Genomic DNA, 22,528 nt, shown 5'->3' with positions numbered 1-22,528 from the left:
GTGCTTGTTAAGAAGGATGGGACATTGCGCTTTTGCGTTGATTACCGTAAGTTGAACGCCATAACGAAAAAGGACATCTAACTGCTGCCCCGCATCGACGACTCACTCGACAGACTTCGCCGTGCCAAGTATTTGTCGTCGATCGACCTAAAGAGCGGATATTGACAGATTGAGGTTGATGAACATGACCACGAAAAAACTGCCTTCATCACTCCCGACAGCCTATATGAATTTAAGGGGTTGTCCTTCGGCCTTTGCTCTGCGCCAGCGACGTTTCAGTGCATGATGGATACTGTCCTGGCTGGCCCCAAATGGCAAACCTGTTTAGTTTACCTAGATGACGTGGTGGTGTTTTCAGACACCTTCAACCAACACCTTGAACGCCTGCGGACCGTGTTGGATGCCCTGCGGTTGGCCGACTTGACATTGAAACCCAAGAAATGCCACTTTCGCTACAAAGAGCTCAAGTTTCTCGGCCATGTTGTGAGCGCCGACGGCGTAAGACCCGATCCCGAGAAAATTGCCGCCATTGCCGAGTTCCCCGTCCCACCACAAAGAAAACGGTCAAGCACTTCTTGGGTTCGTGCGCCTACTACCGCCGTTTTATCGCCAAGTTCTCCAAGATCGCTGAACCCCTCCCCCGTTTAACGCGTGACGATACACCGTTCGTCTGGAATGCCGAGCAGCAGGCTGCTATCACAGAGCGGCGCCAACGGCTGCACACTACCCCTGTGCTGGCTCACTTCGACGAGGCTGCTACCGAGATACACACCGACGCTAGCAACATCGGGCTTGGTGCCGTCCTCATTAAACATCAAGAAGGTGTGGAACGTGTGATCGCGTATGCGAGTAGCACACTCTCACGCACCGAAATCAACTACTCTACCTCAGAAAAAGAGTGCCTCGCTGTCATCTGGGCCACGATAAAATTTCCCCTTATATCTATGGTCACCATTTCAAAGTGGTCGCAGACCACCATTCCTTGTGCTGGCTGACCAATCTCCGGGACCCATCAGGCCGCCTAGCACCCTGGAGCATTCACCTTCAAGAATTTGATTACACAACTGCCTACAAGTCCAGATGTAAACACGAAGACGCCGACACGCTCTAACACACACCCGTCGAGCAAGCTGATGACACCGCAGAGGATGATCAGCAGTTCAGACTTGGTGGCAAGGCAGCGTGCTGACGCTGACCAGCGGTCTGTCATGGATCACTTGGAGGGCCATGCTTCCAATGTACGTCGACACTTTTCCCGCCACTTGTCATCGTTTTGCATTCGCAATGGCGTACTGTACAAGAAAAGCTCTAGCAACGGTGACCGGACCTACCTCCTAGTCGTGCCATCAGACCTCCGCGACGACATCCTTTCGGCGTGTCATGATGAACCCACCTCTGGCCACTTGGGATTTGCACGCACACTCGCTCGAGTGCGTCAGGCCTATTATTGGCCTAAACTTGCAAAGACCATCCACCGCTATGTCAGAGGTAGCCGTGAGTGCCAGCGTCGTAAGTCACCACCGCTGAAGCCCGCAGGTTTGCTCCAACCAACTGCGCCACCTCGCATACCTTTTGACCAAGTTGGCATTATCTCCTGGGCACATTCCCTGTGACGTCTTTTGGCAATAAGTGGATTATAGTTGCGAGTGATTATTTCATGCGCTATGCGGAAACCAAGGCGGTGCCGTGCAGTACATCCTCTGAAATAGCGCACTTCTTCAAACACCACATTGTTTTACGACATGGCGCCCTGTCCTTCGTCATCACAGATAAGGGCACCGCGTTTACAGCGCAGCTCATGCACAAGGTGTTCCAGCTGAGTCACACGAACCACCGCAAGACTACTGCATTCCACCCGCAGTCAAACGGGCTCACGGAGGTCCTCAACAAAACCTTAGCGGACACGCTCGCAAGGTACATAGACATACAGCACAAGACTTGGGACGAGATCCTCCCATATGTGACGTTTGCCTATAACACGGCGATTCAGGAAACGACTCACTTTACGCCGTTTCGCCTTGCCGACGGGCGTGATGTACAAACAATGCTATACGACATGTTTCCTGCACCCCTGATGACCAGGCGCTCACGCCAGATGCCGAGAAATTCACCCGGCACGTAGAGGAAGCCCGCCAACTGGCCGTATGCACATCCACCGGCAGCAGGCAACGGATGCACAACGCTACAACCAACGACATCGACACGTCGAGTACCACCCCGACGACAAAGTGTGGGTATGGACTCCTGTACATCGCCCAGGCCTATCGGAGAAGCTCCTGAGCCGCTACATTTGACCATACACAGTGCTGCGCCGCATCACGGACGTGACGTATGGAGTCCTCCCCGATGGCACTCTGCCAAGTTAACACCGTTGACCTCAGCCTCAGGTCGTGCACGTACTGCATATGAAGCCTTACTTTACGCAGTAACGGGCGCCTCTTCCGCGTTTTCTTTTGTTTTATTTTTGCCTGCAGCCGTTCGGCGGGCCATGATCATATGTTCGCTTGTTTTACTTCAAGCTGTTGGCTTCAGGTGCACCCATGTTTTTGCTTAATTTTTGGGGGGGAAGGGGGAACAATGGCGCCAGGTGTCCCAGGGCAGCGCCTTGAGGAAAAAAAGTGAGACACTCAAGTGCTCTTTGTCACATATAATCATCATCATCATCAGCCTTACTACACCCACTGCAGGGCAAAGGCCTCTCCCATGTCTCTCCAATTAACCCTATCCTTTGCCAGCTGCATCCACCCTTTGCCTGCAAACTTCTTAATCTCATCCGCCCCCCTAACCTTCTGCCGCCCCCTGCTACGCTTACTTTCTCTTGGAATCCACTTCGTTACCCTTAAGGACCAGCGGTTATCTTGCCTTCGCATTACATGCCCTGCCCAAGCCCATTTCTTTCTCTTGATTTCGACTAGGATGTCCTTAACCCGTGTTTGTTCCCTCGCCCACTCTGCCCGCTTCCGGTCCCTTAACGTTACACCTATCATTTTTCTTTCCATGGCTCGCTGCATTGTCCTTAACTTAAGCTGAACCCTTTTCGTTAGCCTCCACGTTTCTGCCCCGTAAGTGAGTACCAGGAAGATACAGCTGTTGTACACTTTTCTCTCGAGGGATATTGGTAAACTGCTATTCATGATCTGAGAGAACCTGCCATATGCGCTCCACCTCATTCTTATCCTTCTAGTTATCTCCCTCTCATGATCTGGATCAGCTGTCACTACTTGCCCTAAGTAGACGTATTCCGTCACAACTTCTAGGCTCTCGCTGCCAATAGTGAACTGTTGTTCCCTTGCTAGGCTGTTGAACATTACCTTGGTTTTCTGCATGTTAATTTTTAGACCCATCGATCTGCTCTGCCTGTCTAACTCATTGATCATGATTTGCAGTTCACCTCCTGAGTGCCTCAGCAAGGCAATGTCATCAGCAAATCGCAGATTATTTAGGTATTCTCCATTTATTCTTATTCCTTACTGTTCCCAATTCAGGCCTCGAAATACCTCCTGTAAACATGCGGCGAACAGCATTGGAGAGATCGTGTCTCCTTGCCTGACGCACTTCCTTATTGGAATTTTATTGCTGACTTTATGGAGGACTATCGTGGCTGTGCAGTTGCTATATACAGTATTGTGCGTTTTTATCACTGACACATTCAAAAATTTTCCCGCCTCAACCGCTGGCTCATTTGCGGTGAAACTGCACACAGAGCTTGCGTATTATGGTAACTTTTGTATCGTAGCAAGTTTGACAATGGTACTTACTTAGTTCAGGCGCACATGATGCGAAAACGTAAGCGTCTACGAGAGATCGGCGAGCCAAAACCCGCAGACGATGCTTTTTCGCTGAGAACCGGCAGTGGCGCCATCTGTTTTCGGCAGCGGAAAGCGTCACGACTAGGCCGCCGAGGCGGCGTTGCAAGGAGCGCGGGCCCTTTGAATATGCCGTTCGGCATTTGCTTCATCTTAAGTATTTTCAAATTATAGCACTGAAAAACAAACCGATTCCAGGCGTATCTCATCATTTGCCCTATTAAAACGATATACACACATTAGGCCGGAAGAACGGCTCTTTCTCGCAGGACGCTCCGTCGTCGGAAGGGAATGGTGTGAGCTGTTGAAAGAAACAATACTAATTTATTGGCAGTACACGCCGTACGCTCGTGTGTACGTTCCGTCCATGTGTCCGTATCTTTCTGAACTGTTTTAAGAATGATCTGCCACCGACTCACCCTTGCAGCTGCATTGGTTGGAAAACTGGCAAGTAAAAGACGTTCAGGCTGCAAAGCAATCAATCCTCAAAGTGGCCTCCTGCAGCGTCTATGCATCGCTGCAACCTGTGAGCGTATTCGCTGAACACTGCAGCTCTCATGTCGTCGCTTATCGTGTCGAATTCTTCTTTTATATGCTCCTGAAGACGCTCAACACTGTGAAGGCTTCCAGCCCTGTAGACGCGCGATTTTATGTATCCCCACACGAAAAAATCGCACGGCGTCAAGTCTGGCGATCGCGGTGGCCAAGACATATTGGGCGACCCACGCCCCATCCACCGGCCCGGAAATTCTTCATTGAGCCATTGTCTAACTTTGCTTGCGTAGTGAGCAGGGGCGCCATCTTGCTGGAAGATGCATAGCTGCTGCTGCATGTGGTACTCCACCAGCTCCGGCAGAAATCGTTCCTTCAACAGGCGCAGATAAGAGTCAGCAGTCACAGTGTCCTCAAAGAAGAACGGGCCGACCACTCCCTCTCGCCAAATTGCGCACCAGACAACAGTCCGTGGCGAGTTCACGGCCCTGGTGTGAGTAAAATGCGGGTTGTTTTTCGACCAGAAACGTGTGCACTGCCGGTTTACTTGGCTGTCCAGGTGAAAAAAAGCCTCGTCGCTGAACATCAAAAAATCGAGGCTTCCAGGATCTGCTGCCAGTCTCTGCTGCTCTGAGCGACAGAATGAGACCCGCTGGGCTTTGTCTGCTGGGCTTAAGTGCTGGTGTACACGTACCCTGTACGGACGCCATCCTTTAATCTGAAGTGCTCGGCTCACCGTCGATGGGGCTACGCCGAAAAAAAGCCCAGCACGGGTGCATGTCATACGAGGGTTGGTTTCAAAGACCCCCTCAACCGCATCACCGATTCCAAGGTGTCCCTTTCCTATATGTTTTCTTGCTTGCCTATTCACGGATCCAGTGTCTTCAAACTTATGGCGCCATTCCGAAACGGCTGTGTGAGACGGTGGCCGCCGACGAAACCGCACCATAAATTGTTTGCGGACGTACTGCATTGAGTTTCTCTCAATTAGCCACACCACTGCCGCAGCTTTCTCTTTCGCACTGTAAGTTGGCATACCGTAGCTCAACACAGTGCAACGAAGACGTCTAAACAGCAGGGAAGAATAAAAGGTTCGCACCACACAACGAAATTAAACGAGAACAGCAGCTCAGGACTTCGTGGTGTCACCCTCCGATGCTTTCAGAGAGTCCCGAAAGCAGACGAAATGAGCTGAATTGAATAAGCCACTCGGCAGAAGAAGAGATCAAACAATATTCTTATTAAGATAAAGCCTCTTTAAATCAGTTGTTTTGATATTTTTCCGCTCAGTTAGCCGAAAATGTTGTAAGCGCTTCAGTTGAAGCACACGCAAATGCCGAACGGCATATTCAAAGGGCCCGCGCTCATTGCAACGCTCGCCTCGGCGGCCTAGTCGTGACGCTTTCCGCTGCCAAAAACAGATGGTGCCACTGCCGGTTCTCAGCGAAAAAGCGTCGTCTGCGGGTTTTGGCTCGCCGATCTCTCATAGACGCTTACGTTTTCGCATCATGTGCGCCTGAACTAAGTAAGTACCATTGTCAAACTTGCTACGATACAAAAGTTACCATAATAGGCAAGCTCTGTGCAGTTTCACCACAAACGAGCCAGCGGTTGAGGCGGGGAAATTTTTGAAAGTCAGCGATAAAAACGCACAATACTGTATATCTTCCAGTATTTTGACATAAGGCTCTTCTACCCACTGATTATGCAATGCCTGTATGACTGCTGAGGTTTCCACTGAGTCGAATGCTTTCTTGTAATGAATGAAAGCTATATATAGAGGTTGGTTATATTCTGCGCATTTCTCTATCACCTGATTGATAGTGTGAATATGATCTATTGTGGAATATCCTTTACGAAAGCCTGCCTGATCATTTGGTTGATTAAAGTCTAACGTTGCCCTGACTCTATTAGCGATTACCTTAGTAAATACTTTGTAGGCAACGGATAGTAAGCTGATCGGCCTGTAATTTTTCAAGTCCTTGGCGTCTCCCTTCTTATGAATTAAGATAATGTTTGCATTCTTCCAAGCTTCTGGTACAGTCGAGGTCATAAGGCATTGCGTATACAGGGTGGCTAGTTTTTCTAGCATGATGTCCCCTCCATCCTTCAACAGATTTGCTGTTACCTGATCCTCCCCAGCTGCTTTTCCGCTTTTCATTGCTTTTAAGGCTTTCTTTACTTCATCTTTCGTTACTGGCGGGATGACGCATTGCTGTGCACTGCTGTCTTTCTCATTAACGCTCTGATTACACTGGCTACTGTACAGTTCTGTGTAGAACTCTTCGGCTACGTTAACTATCTTATCCATATTGCTAATGAAATTGGCCTGCTTGTCTCTTAATGCATACATCTGGTTTTTACCTATGCCTAGTTTCCTCTTCACTGCTTTTAGGCTACCTCCGTTCTTTAGAGCCTGCTCGATTCTCCCCATATTAAACTTCCTTATGTAGGCTACCTTGCGCTTATTTATTAACTTTGATAGCTCCATTAGTTCTATTCTATCGGTAGGTTTAGACGCCCTCATGCTTTGGCGCTTATTAATCAGATCTTTCGTCACCTGAGATAGCTTCCCGGTATCCTTTCGAACTGTCCTACCGCCTACTTCTACTGCGTACTCCGTAATTATTGATGTCAGATTATCGTGCATTGAATGAACATCAAGATCGTCTTCCTCAGTTAAAGCCGAATATCTGTTTTGCAGCGCTATCCTAAACTCCTGTGCTTTCTCTCTTACGGCTAACCCGTTAATGGTCTTCTTCACTAGCTTCTTCCGTTTCCTCTTCAAGTCTAAGCTAATTCTAGACCTTACCATTCTGTGGTCGCTACAACGCACCTTTCCGAGGATGGCCACATCCTGAATGATGCCAGGTTTAGCGCATAGTATGAAGTCGATTTCATTTTTAGTTTCACCATTGGGGCTCTTCCAGGTCTACTTCCTGTTTTCTCGTTTGCGGAAGAAGGTATTCATGATCCGTAAATTATTTCTATCCGCGAATTCGACTAATAACTCTCCCCTGCTATTTCTAGAGCCTATCCCATAGTCACCTACCGCGTGGTCGTCAGCCTGCTTCTTGCCCACCTTCGCATTGAAGTCGCCCATCAGCACAGTGTACTACGATTTTACTTTATTCATTGCCGATTCTACGTCCTCATAGAAACTTTCAACGGTCTGGTCATCATGGTGCCCGTCTCGGCTGCGGGAGGTGGTTGGTTCGAAACCCACCGCTGGACACCCACCGGTAAAAATGGGTACAAGCGGCCCCCGGCCTGGCGCCCGGCTTTCTTTAGGGGTGTCCGCTTGGGAGAAGCTCCGTAAACCCCGCTGCGCCCCTCGCGGGCTAAGCCTCAGTTTCGGACGACCTCGCAGCCTGCTAAAGGTGGTACCCCTTCGGCCAACGTGGTTCGAACGTGAGCAATAATCCTCAATGCGCTGTCCCTGGGCGCGCGCACGCCCCAGTGCAACGGCCTCTCCTCCTCCGTGAGGACAAAGCAGACCTTCCGCAGAGAAGGCAACTCCCTCAGCGCCACGGTGTCTCCGCGACGACGCGAGACGCATACACCGTCGCCCGCAGTTCTCTCGACAGAACTCTCGCCGAACCTTGATCCGCTGGCACACAGCAGCAGCAGCAGCAGCAGTCATAACAAATATAATAAGGAGTCTAAAATAAAATTATGAAGGAAAGAGGTGTGACGAAGACGACGTGAAGAGAAGAAGGAGAAGACGTGGACTAACGCCAAGGCTATAAAAGGGCGAGGGAGAGCAAGGCAAGAGGGGGGAAGAACCGAGAAGCGGAGGCTCCGACGGGTCAGAGACGCTTCGGCGGGAAGAGAGCGACACCAGCTACTGCTCTCGTGAGCTCGCGTTCTACGGCTTCGCATCGTGGACTTCCTGCCGTTCCTGAGCCCGTTCTAGGGAGTTAACCGAGGATGCCACCACCAGCTACGGCCAGGGGTGTCTCCAGCGCTGTTGCCACCGATCCGGATGGTACCCCCAACGCCAAAAACACCAGCATCACCTCGACGGGTGCTTGGACCGGGAGCTTGTACAACGCAGCCAGCGATGCCACCAGCGACGTCAGCCACAGCACGTCGAACGCCATCTCGACGTGGGCTACTGGACCAATACAACGCCGCAGCCGCACCGAACCAACCGTGAGCACGAACGCCGAACGTTAGCAGTAGGACGCTAGTAGTAGACACTGGTAGCAGTGTTCCCGGGTCGTGTGTATTTATTGTCTTTGTGTTTTGTGTTAGTTTTGTTAGTACTGTGTGCTAGTGTGTGCGTCACGTAGGGTGTATTAAATGTGCGTCTGTGTGGGTACACCTGTCGCCTAGTCCATTCTTTCGGTCCGAGTGTTCTCCGGGGAGATCCGTGACACTCTTGCAGCTGGGACACTGCTTCACTGCTTGCAGCCTGTGCCTAGCTATTTTGGTTCTGCAACCTATTTGTGACAATACCGAACTATTTTCCGATACCCTTAGAATTCGATACATCCGGGTTCGACTGTATAGCCATCTTTCCTAATAAAATAATAACTGTCTAATAACCATCTTCCTAATAACCGTCTTTCCTAATAAAAATTCACTTGACAGTCAGCACTTAGTGTGTGTGCGTGTTTCGCATTTCTTCGCACTGTTCAAAATGCGCAATTTGTCACCTGGATTTAAAAAATAAACTTAACTTTTACTCGCGCATCTTATGCTCCCTGCTGCAGCAGACCACGAGCCTGCAAGCAGATGCATGAGACACGTTTCGGAAGATCGGCGCGGCCGACCTTCAGAAGGTTTGTGTGGCTGAGAAAGGTGCGCATGGTGTGGGAACGGACCACATGCCATTCACCCAGATGACTCGCGCTGACGGGCGCTTTACTAGACAGACAGCATCCGGTAACCTTAAGCACGTGCCGATATCCGAAGCTATAGAATCATTTGCAATACAGTTTGCCGCTAGTCAGACGGGCTGCACGTGAGAGCAGCGTTATATTGCCGCTTATCTCCATTCGTCTCTAGCTGCTGGCATTGCAATTGTATCATTGCGTGTTTATTGCTTTGAGCTGCACACATACCATCATGCAATCCTGCGGGAAGTACACGAGCGGTAAGGTGGACCCCTGGGGGGTAGGCGTCAAGTTCTGAGTCAACTTTTTTTTTTCGTCAGCGAGGAGTACAAGTTGGGGGGCAGTGTACACATGGCTATATACGGAACATATTGCGTGCTAAAACCTCTGTAAGTGCTTACGAGCTGTTCACAAAATCTCTGCGCAATTTGTGCACCCCTTTTTTCAAGCCTTAATTTTAAAGAACAAAAAATGCACAAATTACACGAGCAAATACCATATTTACACGATTGTAAGTCGACTCGAATGTAAGTCGACACCCCCCCCTCCCCAAATCACATTTCCGAAAAAAAAAAAAAAAACTTCGAGGTTGTTTAAGCTTGGCCTTGAAAAGTTGAACGCGATAGCATTATCCAGCGGCCGCCGTTTGTCGCCAGCCGCTATCGGCTGCCGCGCGCAGCCGTGCCCATGGGCACATTCCAAAACGAAAATGTGTTCGTTACTGGACTACTCATTCACACTTGTGCCATCGTCCTCACTAGCGCTGCCGACGTGATCACTGCTGCGGTCCCACAGCACGTCGTTCTAACGTCGTCATCCAGCGAAATCCTGCACGTCGCAAACAGCCACATCACGACATCGCGGGGAAGAGCTGAAAATTTTCCTAGCTGCAGCTGCCACACCAGTATCACCCATTGCAAAAGTCAACTTGTGGCCCGGCGCACAGTTGTTTGTTTCTTCGGCATGAAGAATCCCAGCCACCTTGAATGTTGCCATGAACGAGCGCCAGTCGCTTACCGGACACTGAGCACAAATGACGACTGACGAAGCACTACATTAAAACTTGTGGAACGCAGCCGGCAGTAGTCATATGCGTCATAGCCAAAGAGAAACTACGAGTGAATGGCGTCGGCTCTTCCGTCGGCTACCGACACTCCCCGGCACCGCTACCGTTACGAGTGGGGGCGCCGCCTCGATTAGAACAGCGGCCCTTCCATCAACTATCAACGCTCCCTTGAGCGCCGAGCGCGCATTGGAAAGTAAAAAGAAAACGTGTTCGATGCTTGAGCTTCCCATAGAACGCGACTGCATTATCGGGCCACCGCCACTTATCAGCAAGCGCAGTTAGCAGCTACGTGTGGGCAGTGTGGGGTGCCAGTTTGCTGCTTATCGATAGCCACCATCGGCCGCCATCCGTGGGGGAGGGGATGCCAGTTCTGCGCATTGATATAGCAGCTGCTCAAGGCCAGTACCAAGAGCAATGCAACGGAGCCGCGCAGCAAAAATGCAACCACGCTGCAGCATGCCTGATATTTCATTTGCCTCGTCTTTACTTATAGTGCCATGTTTTTGTTTCGATTCTATGTCGACCCTTCCACTTCGGATTTTCAATTTTGAAAAATAGGCCGACTTACAATCGCGTAAATACGGTTAAATGCTGTATCATTAATTTAACTGCCACCTGCCGTGGTGGGCACTTTGCTCACAATCCAGTAAGTAGGTTGTGATGTCACAAGATCAGGTGATCTAGGTTGCTTCTCTGGAAATTTTCTGTGGATTTTTAGCTCACACCCAACGGCGACTTTTTTAGAGTATGGGACCTTTAATACCGTCACATTAAAACAAAGTGCACCGCTATTTGGTATGTTACGCCACAGCGAAGCCAGTGACTGGCTGTAAACACGCACACTAAGAAAGCTGGTGCTTCGATTGTTCTTAGTCACTACAACAGGAGATATGGCACACAAGAAAATGGTGCTTCCAGAGGTTAATAGAACAGGCAAAGCTTCAGAGAAAGCATGCCCTCCAGAGTGTATTTCGCAGTGATCACTTCCATCCTAAACCATTTCCTTCCGACAGAAACTAGATACACTGTATTTTAAGCCACACAGGTTGAAAAAAAAGTGGCTCTGGCCAAGTGGGTGTTACAGCACACAAGCCAGAGGACAATGTGAGCCCCCCACTCACCTGGCTTGAAGGTGGAGATGAGCACCTGCCATGAATCCAGGGCCTGGCACTGCAGCTGCGGCTGGGAGGAGGCGGCGAAGCCCTTGCTGGCTACCCGCAGCAGCACGTTCACCGAGGCCGCATTCTGGGGCAGATACTACAACCGTACAACAGAGGGAGAGGTTGGGAAGGGGGGGGGGTTCTATTTTCACAATGCACTGGGCTTTCCATGGTTTTCGCATAGAAAATTTCTCGCTAGAGGGAACGAAGTTACACCCCCCTATAAATCCGCTGCTGCCGTACAAGCTCCGACCCAGCTTTCGGCTCATTCACGAGTGTTCACTTCTGTAGATAAACACCAAGAATTTGCACAATAAAGTGTCTCTCACAACATCAGAAACGTTGCTGTTCATCTCTAGCAAGGCTGACGTGTTTGCTTCTAAGTTCTGATGCAGAAAAAAAAAACACTTTCCTGGAGGTTTTTCTTGAGCCCTTCACTTTAATCACATCACAGTTAATTTTGCATGCGATAACAGACAAATGTGCCCTCTTATCAGCTATGCAAAGTGAACTTATTTATTTAATATTTCTTACCCACAGCGCTTTTGCAAGGCATCACAGTGGGAGATAACAAATTTACGCTTTTCTGTTCCCAACTGGCTCATGTGCCGAAAAAATGTTGCGGATCATTACCCGAAACTTTCGTTAATGCAGGACTGCTTTTTAGTAACTGTTCGCTGTTGAGAGGGGGCGGCAAATGCATTGAACTCTATGGAAGTTCGCCGGGGGCGCCAGAATTTTTCGTTGTCGCGATAATTTCTTTATTGAGGGCTTTCGTTATTGAGCGGTCACACTGTACACTGAAAGAACTCGCAGGACGGTTACGACTATGTAACATGAGATTCAGCGATAGCTGTTTAAGCGCTTAGTCACGTGACCACTGATGCAGTGTAATATCAGGTGAGTGTGTTAATGACCACTGGGTGCATTAATGACATCCACCGGGTGGATGTCATTAACGCACCCACCAGTCACGCCGACAGCGACGAGAAATCGAGGGACGGGCGCCTAACAGCTGTTGTTGTAAAATGCAAGTGTGTTAACGGGATATCTGTGGAAAATCTGATTGTTATAGCAAAATCTTAAATAGATCTAGTGGCCCCACGCAGCAATATGAACAAACTCCATTCAAAAACTCTTTCCCGTTTAAAAATGCTTTTGTCCAGAACTGTTGGGTATGGCTCAGATTTCCTGCTAGTAACCTGCTAAGCCCATTGTGAAGATATTCACATGTTTATAACTAAAAAACAACTGCCACACGGATGATAAAAAAATAAAGACAGCAAATGTACTGCAACACAGTTATAGTGAATGCCTAGATGGATAGAGCGAAAATTGACACGGCAAAATGAGGTTAAAATATGTTGATTTCTGTGCATTGAAATGTTCTGCTCACAAAATGAGCAAAAAGGATGGTCAAGAGCGCTTTCATCGTCACCTGCAACATATCTAACGACAAGGTTCAAGTAAGAAGTGCAGTGTTGCCGCTGCAGTCACTCCATTCCATGTAACAACTGAATACCCTCTCAGTGCCTAGTCTGTTGCGATTAGCACTGCACCCCTCGAAACTCCATAGTGGTGCTTCTGTTTCTTTTAGCCCAAAACAATAAATGAAACAGTGGAAAGCTACTGCAGCCAGGTATAATGTCAATCAAGGTGTCAAGTAAAGTGGCCTGGCTGTCATGCAGACGATGTCACGAGGGACTACAACCAAGATGGCGCTTGGCTAATTCCACGAAGCGTGCACATGCACAGCGGGCTTTGTGAAATCAGTCTATTGTGATGACATTCGCCACTTATCTATGCTGCAGGGCTGCAGCTAAGGAGCGCCCTTGTATCCCTGTGATTACTTTGATGGTGCTGCTGATCACAGGTGAACCCGGATATATCGAACCCGCATATTTAGAATTACTGGCAATATAAAACACAAAGATTATCCCCTTCAATATACTGTGTCAAAGTAGTTGACAGTTGCATAGTATATCGAACTCCAGTTTCGCCAGCCACTCAATATTTCAAACACCATGCCGGGCCCCTGAAAGGTCCACTTTCCAAAAGGACACTTGCATCTCCAGTCGAACAGTGCACGGCAGGGAGGTGAGCGGCGACGTTTGCAAGCCATGTCTTCTCGGGAAAGAGAGAAAACCGGTCGTGAGTGAGAGCAGCGCCTCCTCACTGTTGAGGGAGACGAGAGAACTCAAAAGATCGTGGCAGTGATTGTGCCCGCGGTGCCACCACGAATGGCACAGCTGGCACCAACGGTGCATTGCAGCTGAGTTTTCTCCCTCTCTCTCCTTCATTTCTTCTTGTGCCTTTGTCATTCCTTCACAGAATCCTAGACCTATGACACTCCACTCCATCAGCTGAAGCAGAGCTCGTCGCATATTTCTTAAGCGTTTCTTTGTTTCAACGTGCCGATTGTAGCGTGCATGACTGCTGTCATCTAGTGAGATATGGCATCTACGAACGTAAAAAAGAGAAAGAATCTGGACTTCACAACAAAGCCTGAGGTGATCCGGCATGTCGAGTATGGTGAAATGAAGTCCTCTGTGGCAGGCACATTCAGCATTCCGCGGAGCACTCTAAGGTTGCTGTTAAAAAACAAGCAGGACATCACGCTGAAAGCAGGTGAGCAAAGTAGCTCGGGAGCATGTCGTGTGCGCCCTGCTGCTTTCGACAAAGTTGAGAAGTAGGGGTGTGTGAATATCATAATTTTCTAATATGACTCGAATACGAATATGAATAAAAAATAGCTTCAAATATCGAATCAAATATCGAATATCTGGTCAGCACAAAAAATAAATTCAGAAAAGATAAACAAGCAAAAATTGTTACCCGTATTTTTTTCAAAATAGTGTATGGCCATTGCAACTGAAATAAACGAAACTAGACTGCCTGAGCACAGTATAAAAAAAAACATGATGCGCACAAAAATGCATACTTAATTGAGCTGCATAACAGTATCCAACCTGTAATGTGGTCAGGCAAAATGCAATCCATAACATGACAAGACTGGAAACAAAAATAACATGATGGCTAGTAAAACCTCATTAACTCGGAGTTCAAAGAACCGGCCGACAGAAATGCCCAGGTCATTTGAAGGTCGACTTATAAAATGCCCCGCGGGCCCGAAAAAAAAAAATACCGAAAATGCGGTAGTCTTATGAGGCGGCTCTATTGTGCAAACACCTGTAATCCCGTGACGAGCACAGAGTTTCGGCATGCTGGAAGACATCGCGAACGTAAGCGAGATGGGAACGCGCATTGATTGACATTGGAATGGCGATACTGTTTCTAAAAAAGGAAAAGAAATGATGAGCGATGCGTCAGTCAGCGTCTGAAAGCGGCACGGTGCTGAGATTGGACTACTGGCGAATGCGCGGGCCGACAGTTGCCATTGCAACGGGCGAGTGTCCAAGCTCAGAAACCAAAACTTTGCGGCCAGGTTATTTTTTTGACCTGGTGACAGGGGCCCTCCGAACATTGTCACGCCTGCCGTTAGGCCCACTTAAGAGGTGCATGGGTTACAGTGCACCATACAATAGGCGGGATTTTTACAGGATCGCTTGCCCTGTTGTGACACCTCGACTCGCCCCTTCGGGAGCCTCACGCGAAATTCCGAAAGTAGGCTTTCCCGCATACCGTAGTTGACCCAAACAAGATGGCGGTGGTCACGCTCAGAGAGTTAAGGTGACAGAACGAATGCAATGGGTGTGGGTATTAATTAGATAACGTATTACAGAAGGATAAAAAATCAACATGCTTTCACGTTGCAATTCTTAGAAGCGGGTCGTCCCCCATGTTGTCCGCAGCACGTGTCGTATGTGGGAAAGCCCACTTGCAGAGCCTTTATATTGCTTTCCTGGAACTCTATATTCAAATAATTTGCCCAGATATTGCGCTTTTGAAACAATCAAATTTACGAAAGTCGACTCGGTATACGATCGCTGCCGAGTATTCGGGAATTTTCTAATATTCGGAAATTCACGAAAAACATTTCTCGAATACGAATATGAACCGAATATGAAACATATTCGATTTGTATTCAAAATTTCCAATATTCGCACACCCCTATTGAGAAGGCATTGTATGCATGGTTTCTCGAAGTCCTAGCAAAAATCAACCCTGTCAATGGCCCTATGTTAATGGAGAAAGGCTTTCAAGATAGGCTACCGAAGGCGACTTGTTCAGCGACTCCTCATAGAGACCTCCACATGGGAACTAAACTCAAGACTGACCTGCTCGGCACCACCCAGATGATTACCGGCGCTTGGAATGACGTAAAACAGGCCATGGTAGCCCAATGTTTTGGCAAGGCAGGCCTTTTAGATCACAACGATCAATGCTTGGAGGACGCATTTTGTGACTTGTCCCATTTTTCTGGCGTCGCTCCGTCGGAACTTACCATCGAGAACTCCACCAATGCTGACAGTAAAGTTCAGGCTGTAGCTGACCTCACTGAAGAGGACATTGTGGCCAGAACAGCTGGCACCCAAAAAGGCAATTCCAGCGAAAATGAGGCCAACTGTGTTCCTAGAAAGATGCGCCCGTGCAAAGCCGCTGAACTGGCGTCAGCATTCAGCCTCATTCAGTGTTGTTGTGGCAAAATGGAATGTACCGAGGTGCCGAGGTTGTATTCTGTACCTGGATAGTCTCGAGAAGACCGAGACTAGCATTTGCAATTTATTATTCACAGCAAAAAGCAGTCCAAAATGAGCTTCTTTTTCTGGCAAATTAGGTGCTTTCACGTTGCATGCCGGACATCGCAGATCACGACTCTTCGCTATACTGAACTTTTTTTCGATACCCTTAGTATTAAAAAAAATCCGGGTTCGACTGTACACAGATAACTCTGGGACAAATGCACCACTGTTTCCCAGTACAATAGACACACAGAGCTTGTGTGCAAACTTGCCTCGCCCATCCACTGGATGATGAGAGTCCAGACCTGGAGGGCAGCGCTTCCCTGGGAGCCCTCCATCCACCGACTCAGCTGGGGGCCAATGCACTGCACACAACCACACTCACACCATGTGATACTGCGCATACCCAAACATTTAATGCATACCAGGCGCCTAGATGAGCATGACTTCTCTAACAGAACTCATCCATGAAATTTTAGCTTACATGCATCTCTGAGAAAAGAGGCCATCTCAAAGGAAGCTATGGTACGCTTTGTTATCCAGAGCCCTCAAATAGCAGTGTGCTACAGTAGAACATCGCTGTTACGTTTTCATGGAATCATAGGACAAAAAAAAAAACAGTTTGGAAATGTAGCAGCTGAATTCAGTACATGAGAAGAACTGTAATCCTTTTTGTAAGCACAATACAATTCCCTGAAACTCGCAAGGCTTTGGGGCTGCTCCAAACATCCTGCACATGCAGAATGTTCTAAAGGCTATGGGATGGCTCTGGCGGAGCAGCTGCTAATGGAAGGGAGGCATCAGCTAGGTCGGAGCGCACGTGGATTTGCAAATTTGCAGCAGTGCACTTCTGCACTGTTTTCATGGCTTCAAACCTAGGTAATGCTCATCTACTGCAATCTGCAAATTGCACCATTTAGGCAACAAGAAACAAGCGGATGACAGAAACAAATGCCTTGGAGCCAACCCGAGCAACCGCATCTTGAACAGCATTGGATGCACTGCAGCGCCACCTGCTGCTGTGCTGCACGAGAAAGCCAACCTAAGTGGCGCTTGCCGCTCAGTGTTTTGCAGCTTTCGAAATCGTTGCGAGCGGCTTCAAAATGGTGCAAAAACTACAGGAAAGGTTTCTCCCAATTGCTCTTCTTTCGCAGACTAAATTTCGCTTCTATAGCGTGGGCTTTTGGCGAAATTTTGTATTCTGAATTTCAGCTCTACCGAATTGTTCTATTATTTTTATCAGCTCAATATGACGAGGTTTCACTGTAGAGCAGGACTGGGTCATGAAAACACAGCAGTCGGAAAAACACAACACTCAGGAGACTAACAGTGAGCTTCTGCTCTATTCACCACTTCACAAAGGCCACACACACTTTTTACAGCTTTGCACTTTTTTAAACTACTTTGGACCATAAGGTGTGGCCGGACTTATGATTACCATGCATTCTAAAGCTAAGCTCACTATGCTCTGAAGGGCTCCAACGACGCGTCCTTATAAAATGCCCCGTGGACCGTTGGTGGCCGCGGGGCATTTTATAAATCAACCTTCGGTAAACCTGGGCATTTGTTCCGGTCCCTTGAACTCCGAATTAATGAGGTTTTACTAGTCAACATGTTATTTTTTGTTGCTAGACTTGTCATTTTATAGATTTCATTTTGCATGACCTCATTACCGCTTGGATACTGTTATGCTGTCTAATCAAGTACAGTCGACGACCAAAAATTCGGAAACCTGACTTAACAAGCTTGAATATTAAGATTTTTTGCGGCACCGCGACATGGCCCATAGAGCCAATGTATAAGAGCGCCTGAAATTTCGGACGTACCGCAACTGACCGCTCGATTTTTCGGACCTTCGCCGCCAATACCCATGCCGCCATATAATGTGTACAGTGGAACCTCATTAATTCAAACTGCAGGAGAGATCGAAAACTTGATCAAATAAAACGAAATTCAAGCTTAAAGGGAGCCTCTTAACTTGCAATGCTGAAATTCTGCGCGAGTCGGCACACTGCGCCCGTGTGGTTTCGAATTCGTACTGATCTTGAATATCTTCCGCTGCACGAACTTGAGCCGTAGTCAGAGTTCACGGAACTCATCTGTGCAGAGTCTTTCGTCCTGAATACGGAAAAAGGTAGCAGCGAAGCGCGTGGGAGGCCTACGGCCTCATGGAGACGGCGAGTGCGGGAGGAAACGGCGGTGCATTTCAGAGCAAGGTCAGCGTACCCGCGGCAAAATGCAGCGCAACCCAACTCTTCAATTGTAAAACCGTAAACAACTGGCGTTTTGATGACAGGCAAGATGCCTCATTATAAGCAAGCCACCGCAGAGTGCATATCGCCAGATACGATGCAGATATTGGCTCTAGTAGCTAGGCCTAACGGCGAAGGTCAATGCCAACGGAGCACTTGCTTCAGCTGTTTCTCGGTTCTTAATGTTTCGCCATCTTCGCGTTCTTGTTCCGGGCCCATCTTACTGCGGGTGCAGAGCAGTTACCATAGCGGCGTGCTCACTTTCCCATTTAGACTCTGTCCCAGCCCGTGCATTCATTGGCAACATGTCAAGGGCAGCACAGCCAGGCCGAGCTCGTGAAAGCGGTCGCCGCCCGTCGTCCGTGCACACGTTGCGCGGCGAAATATAGTCATGAGGAGCTTTAGAATGTGTGCAATACAACTGACCACTTCCTCCGGCATATTGGTAATAAGCTCATGATGTTTTTCAGTGAAATTTGATTTTCCGGACTGCCCGATTTTTCGGTTGTTTTCGCAGTCCCCAGAGAGTCCGAAAAATAGGTCTTCGACTGTAGTATACAGTATAAATGCGTGTAAAGGCCACATTCATGTACAGGCCACACCCCATTTTCCCCCAAAAAAAAATTTAAAATAAAAGATCCCTGTAAGGACCACACCCAAAATTTCTACGACCCACGCGGAAATTGCCTTCAAAATGCACGACCGTGACCTCCGCGATCATCTCGATGCCGCCCACGGATGGCACCTGAGGCCACGGGTCAGGATCATCAGCGTCAGCTTTTTCCTCCGCTGCTAACTCGCGCTATCCTTAACAACATCAGTACCACCAGCTCCAGCTTTTTGTGATACTGATTGATGCACGGTGATAAGGCACGCATGAAGGCACGGGAGTTGTGGTAGCACAGTAGCAGCGGTAGTTCACCGTAGCTGTGGCTTTCATGTGCTGCCACCGTTACAATTTTTAGCTTCATGGGCAAGCACCTTAATAGTTACGTAGCTGAGAGTTTGCTCTTGAACACAGCAAGCTCGCAGCAGGCAGGAAATCCAATGTGGCCGAGAAGTTCGTCCAACGATGGTGCAACCAAAGGATGCATTAAGAAACACAAGCTGCAGAAAGTGAGCTTCCTGAGGCAAACCTTGCAAGTTTCCCGAACTGGAAGAGCTGCTCTGCTATGTGATGGAACTGCGTAACAATTGCTACGCGTTGACAACAGACATGCTGCGAGGCTTCTCGTGGGATGAGCATGCACAGGGCACAGCACCAGATCGGAGTCAGAAGAGCCTGCGAGTGACAACTGAACGTAGAATAAATGCCACTCATTTCCTGATTGGTGCGTTTTTACTTAAAAGCTTTTTTTTTCCCCACATCCCATATATTGGCCCCACCTAAAAAATTGGCCCCCGAATCTGAAGAAAAAAAAAAATGCGGCCCTTATACCCAATTATACAGTACATTTCTCTGCACATCAAGTTTTTTATATGTTGTTGAGGTGGTCTACTTTTGTTTATTTTAGTTACGAAGACCATGCATTACTTTTAACAAAAGTAAGCGCAACAAAATTTGTCTTCATTATCATTTTCTGAAATATTTTTTTTTGTACTGAAAAGATATCCGATATTCAATTCGATATTCGAAGCCATTTTTCCTTCACATTCAAAAATTTCAATATTCGCACACCTCTAGTTATACAACTTTTTGCCGAGAGCTTGCAAGAAATTTTGCTGCAGGGCACTTTCTAAAATGCATGCCATTGGTTTGTCTTCACATCTAGGTATTCAATAAGGGTGAAATTATCGTCCTGCCTATTACATAAGCTGATTTACAAGTTTTTGAAGTTGCCGCTTCAGAAATGGAAAAAAAATTGTGTTCCTGACTTTGAAGTCACAGCTTCTCGAGGGCTCTCGGCACACCCTTACATAAAATATTACATAACTGCATAAGGACTTGCTTTACATAAAATTAAATTATATATTTGGAATCGGCACACAGAAATATATACTTCCTAAAGATTTCATAAATGTGAGCTTATTAATAAAAATTATTTTTCGGTAAAGCAAATATACTCGTCAATGCTAAGATAAAGCGGGAAGAGGTCAACTCACATCCTTAATGGCTGCATAGACGGGAGCATCTGTGCCGCGGCGGAGGGGAGCCAGGGTGGCCTTGCGCTGACTGCAGAGGGCAGCATGGGCCTCCATGCGGACCTCCGGCTGCAGCAGGCACAGCAGGCCCACTTGGCACCAGTCGGAAGCCGCTCCAGCAGGAATGGGCACAAACCTGCGCACATAACCGATTGGCTCCTCCTCCCACGCTCAGTCACAACTGCCGTATTTACACGATTGTAAGTCGACCCATTCTTCAAATCATAAAAATCCCAAGTGGGGGGGCGGGGAAACGACTTAAAATCAAAACCAAAGCATCACACCATAAATAGAGGTGAGACAAACAAGATATCAGGCATGCAACAGCGTGGTTGCATTTTTATGCGCGGCTTCATTGCATCACTCTTGGTGCTGGCCTTGAGCACCAGCACCAGCCCACTACCCACACGTGGCCGCAGATTGCGTCTGCTGATAAGCGGCGGCGGCCGATAACGCATTCGCATTCTACTGTTAATAGGTGTCGTCCATGTTTTTTTGTTTACATTACACCATGCACTTGGCACTCAAGAAGCGTCGATAGTTGATGGCAAGGCCGCTGTTCTAATCGCGGCGGCACCGCCGCTCAGAACTGCAACGGCGCCGGGAGTCTCGATAGCCGACGGATGAGCCGACACAACTCACGCACAGTTTCTCTTTGGCTCTGATGCATTTGACTATTGCTGGCCACGTTTCATAAGTTTTTAGTGTAATGCTTCATCATTCGTCATTTGTGCTCCAGGTGTGGTAAGCGTCCGGCGCACGTTCACAGCTGCATTCAAGATGGCTGTCACTCTTTATGCCAAACAAACAAACAACCGTGTGCCGGGCTGCAAGTTCGTGGTTCGCAACGGGTGATACAGATGGCAGCTGCAGCAAGGCAAAATTTCCAGCTGTTCCACGCGAAGTCGCGATGTGGCTGTTTGCGAAGTGCGAGATTTTGCTGCACAACGATGTTGAAACGGCGAGCAGCAGCGATCACAATGGCAGCGCTAATGAGGACGATGGCGCAAGTGTGGACGAGTAGTCCAGTTTTGGTATGTTTTGGTAAGTGCCCATGGGCGCACCCCCGCGCGGCAGCAGAACGCGGCTGGTGATAAGCGGAGGCCACAGGATTGTGCTATTGCGTTCAATTATTAAAAGCCAAGGTTAAACAACCGCAAGTTTTTTTTTTCAGAAATGTGATGTGGTGTCGACTTACATTTGAGTCGACTTACAGTCGTGTAAATCTGGCAGCTACACAGACAATTCATACACTGAGGTATTAATGCATTTCTGTAGCGGGCCTACTTCGAAAATTTCATCTTTGGTTACAGGCGCAAAAAAAGACAACACAAGGTCGAAAGACGGGACGGAGCGCCACTCACAAGCGATTTATTCAAAGGCAACACGCACAAATATATACCATGTTACAAGCAAGGAATACTATCATCTTCAAAGTTGCTATGATAGCGAACAGGTGAATTGTTCTCACCCTTATACAAAGATATGGACGTGTTGCTGACGCACATGCTTCGTTTCTTTGCAATAGAAAAAGCTTTGATTAACTCCCTAGCTTTTCTATCTTTGCTTTTTGAGAGAATTCGCGCACCGGAAAAGATGATTCACAAGCGCGCGACGGGCAGGACCTTGTATGTGCTGCAGGGTCTTTTGGAATATCGGAGGTGGGCCAACTTCCAAATGCATTTTTTTCTTTAAGAAAGTGGTAAAGAAGGCTGAACCTGAACATTTCAGCCTTTGCTTTGGCAGCACCATGCCAGCAGCATCTTGGTTTCTTTCTCACCCACACTGCACTTCTTTGTTGCTGCTCACGCTTTGATACCAGCTGGTTGCAGCCCCTGTCTTGCCAGCAACTCAGCGAGTAGATATAATGTATTCACTCAAATGTTACGCAAGTTTTTCTTTTCGCCGAAAACAGGAATGGAAATTTATCCTTCACTTATGCAAATATTATGCAAAGAAAAAAAGCATGCTACACTGAATTTATTCACATAATGAGAAGCTAAAAAAAATTTGCTGACAATTATGCTTCTCAGTTATACGATTCCTGAGCGTAGCTGCTGCAGTACTCGAACCGCGTACGGAACACGCAGTACCGAGCAGACGGTGCACTATACTCCGTTTCATAC

General features: G+C 48.1%; 1 protein-coding gene across 9 annotated transcripts in view; it reads right to left on the bottom strand.

Annotated features, from left to right (window-relative positions):
• Positions 1–22,528, bottom strand: part of LOC144124469 (telomere-associated protein RIF1-like) — a 395,573-nt gene that overhangs the window by 323,145 nt on the left and 49,900 nt on the right. For all 9 annotated transcript variants that reach the window (XM_077657148.1, XM_077657150.1, XM_077657155.1 and 6 more), the window contains 3 exons: positions 20,364–20,538; positions 16,281–16,373; positions 11,327–11,462 (listed from right to left, as the gene is read on the bottom strand). In XM_077657148.1, the coding sequence (XP_077513274.1) occupies positions 11,327–11,462; positions 16,281–16,373; positions 20,364–20,538 (404 nt within the window). The remainder of the gene's footprint in view (positions 1–11,326; positions 11,463–16,280; positions 16,374–20,363; positions 20,539–22,528) is intronic.

The sequence above is a fragment of the Amblyomma americanum genome, chromosome 3 (assembly GCF_052857255.1).
Source record: "Amblyomma americanum isolate KBUSLIRL-KWMA chromosome 3, ASM5285725v1, whole genome shotgun sequence".
In the NCBI taxonomy this organism is placed as follows: Eukaryota; Metazoa; Arthropoda; class Arachnida; order Ixodida; family Ixodidae; genus Amblyomma; species Amblyomma americanum.
Note: the sequence above shows the minus strand (reverse complement) of the source record. Positions and strands in the feature narration are given on the sequence as shown.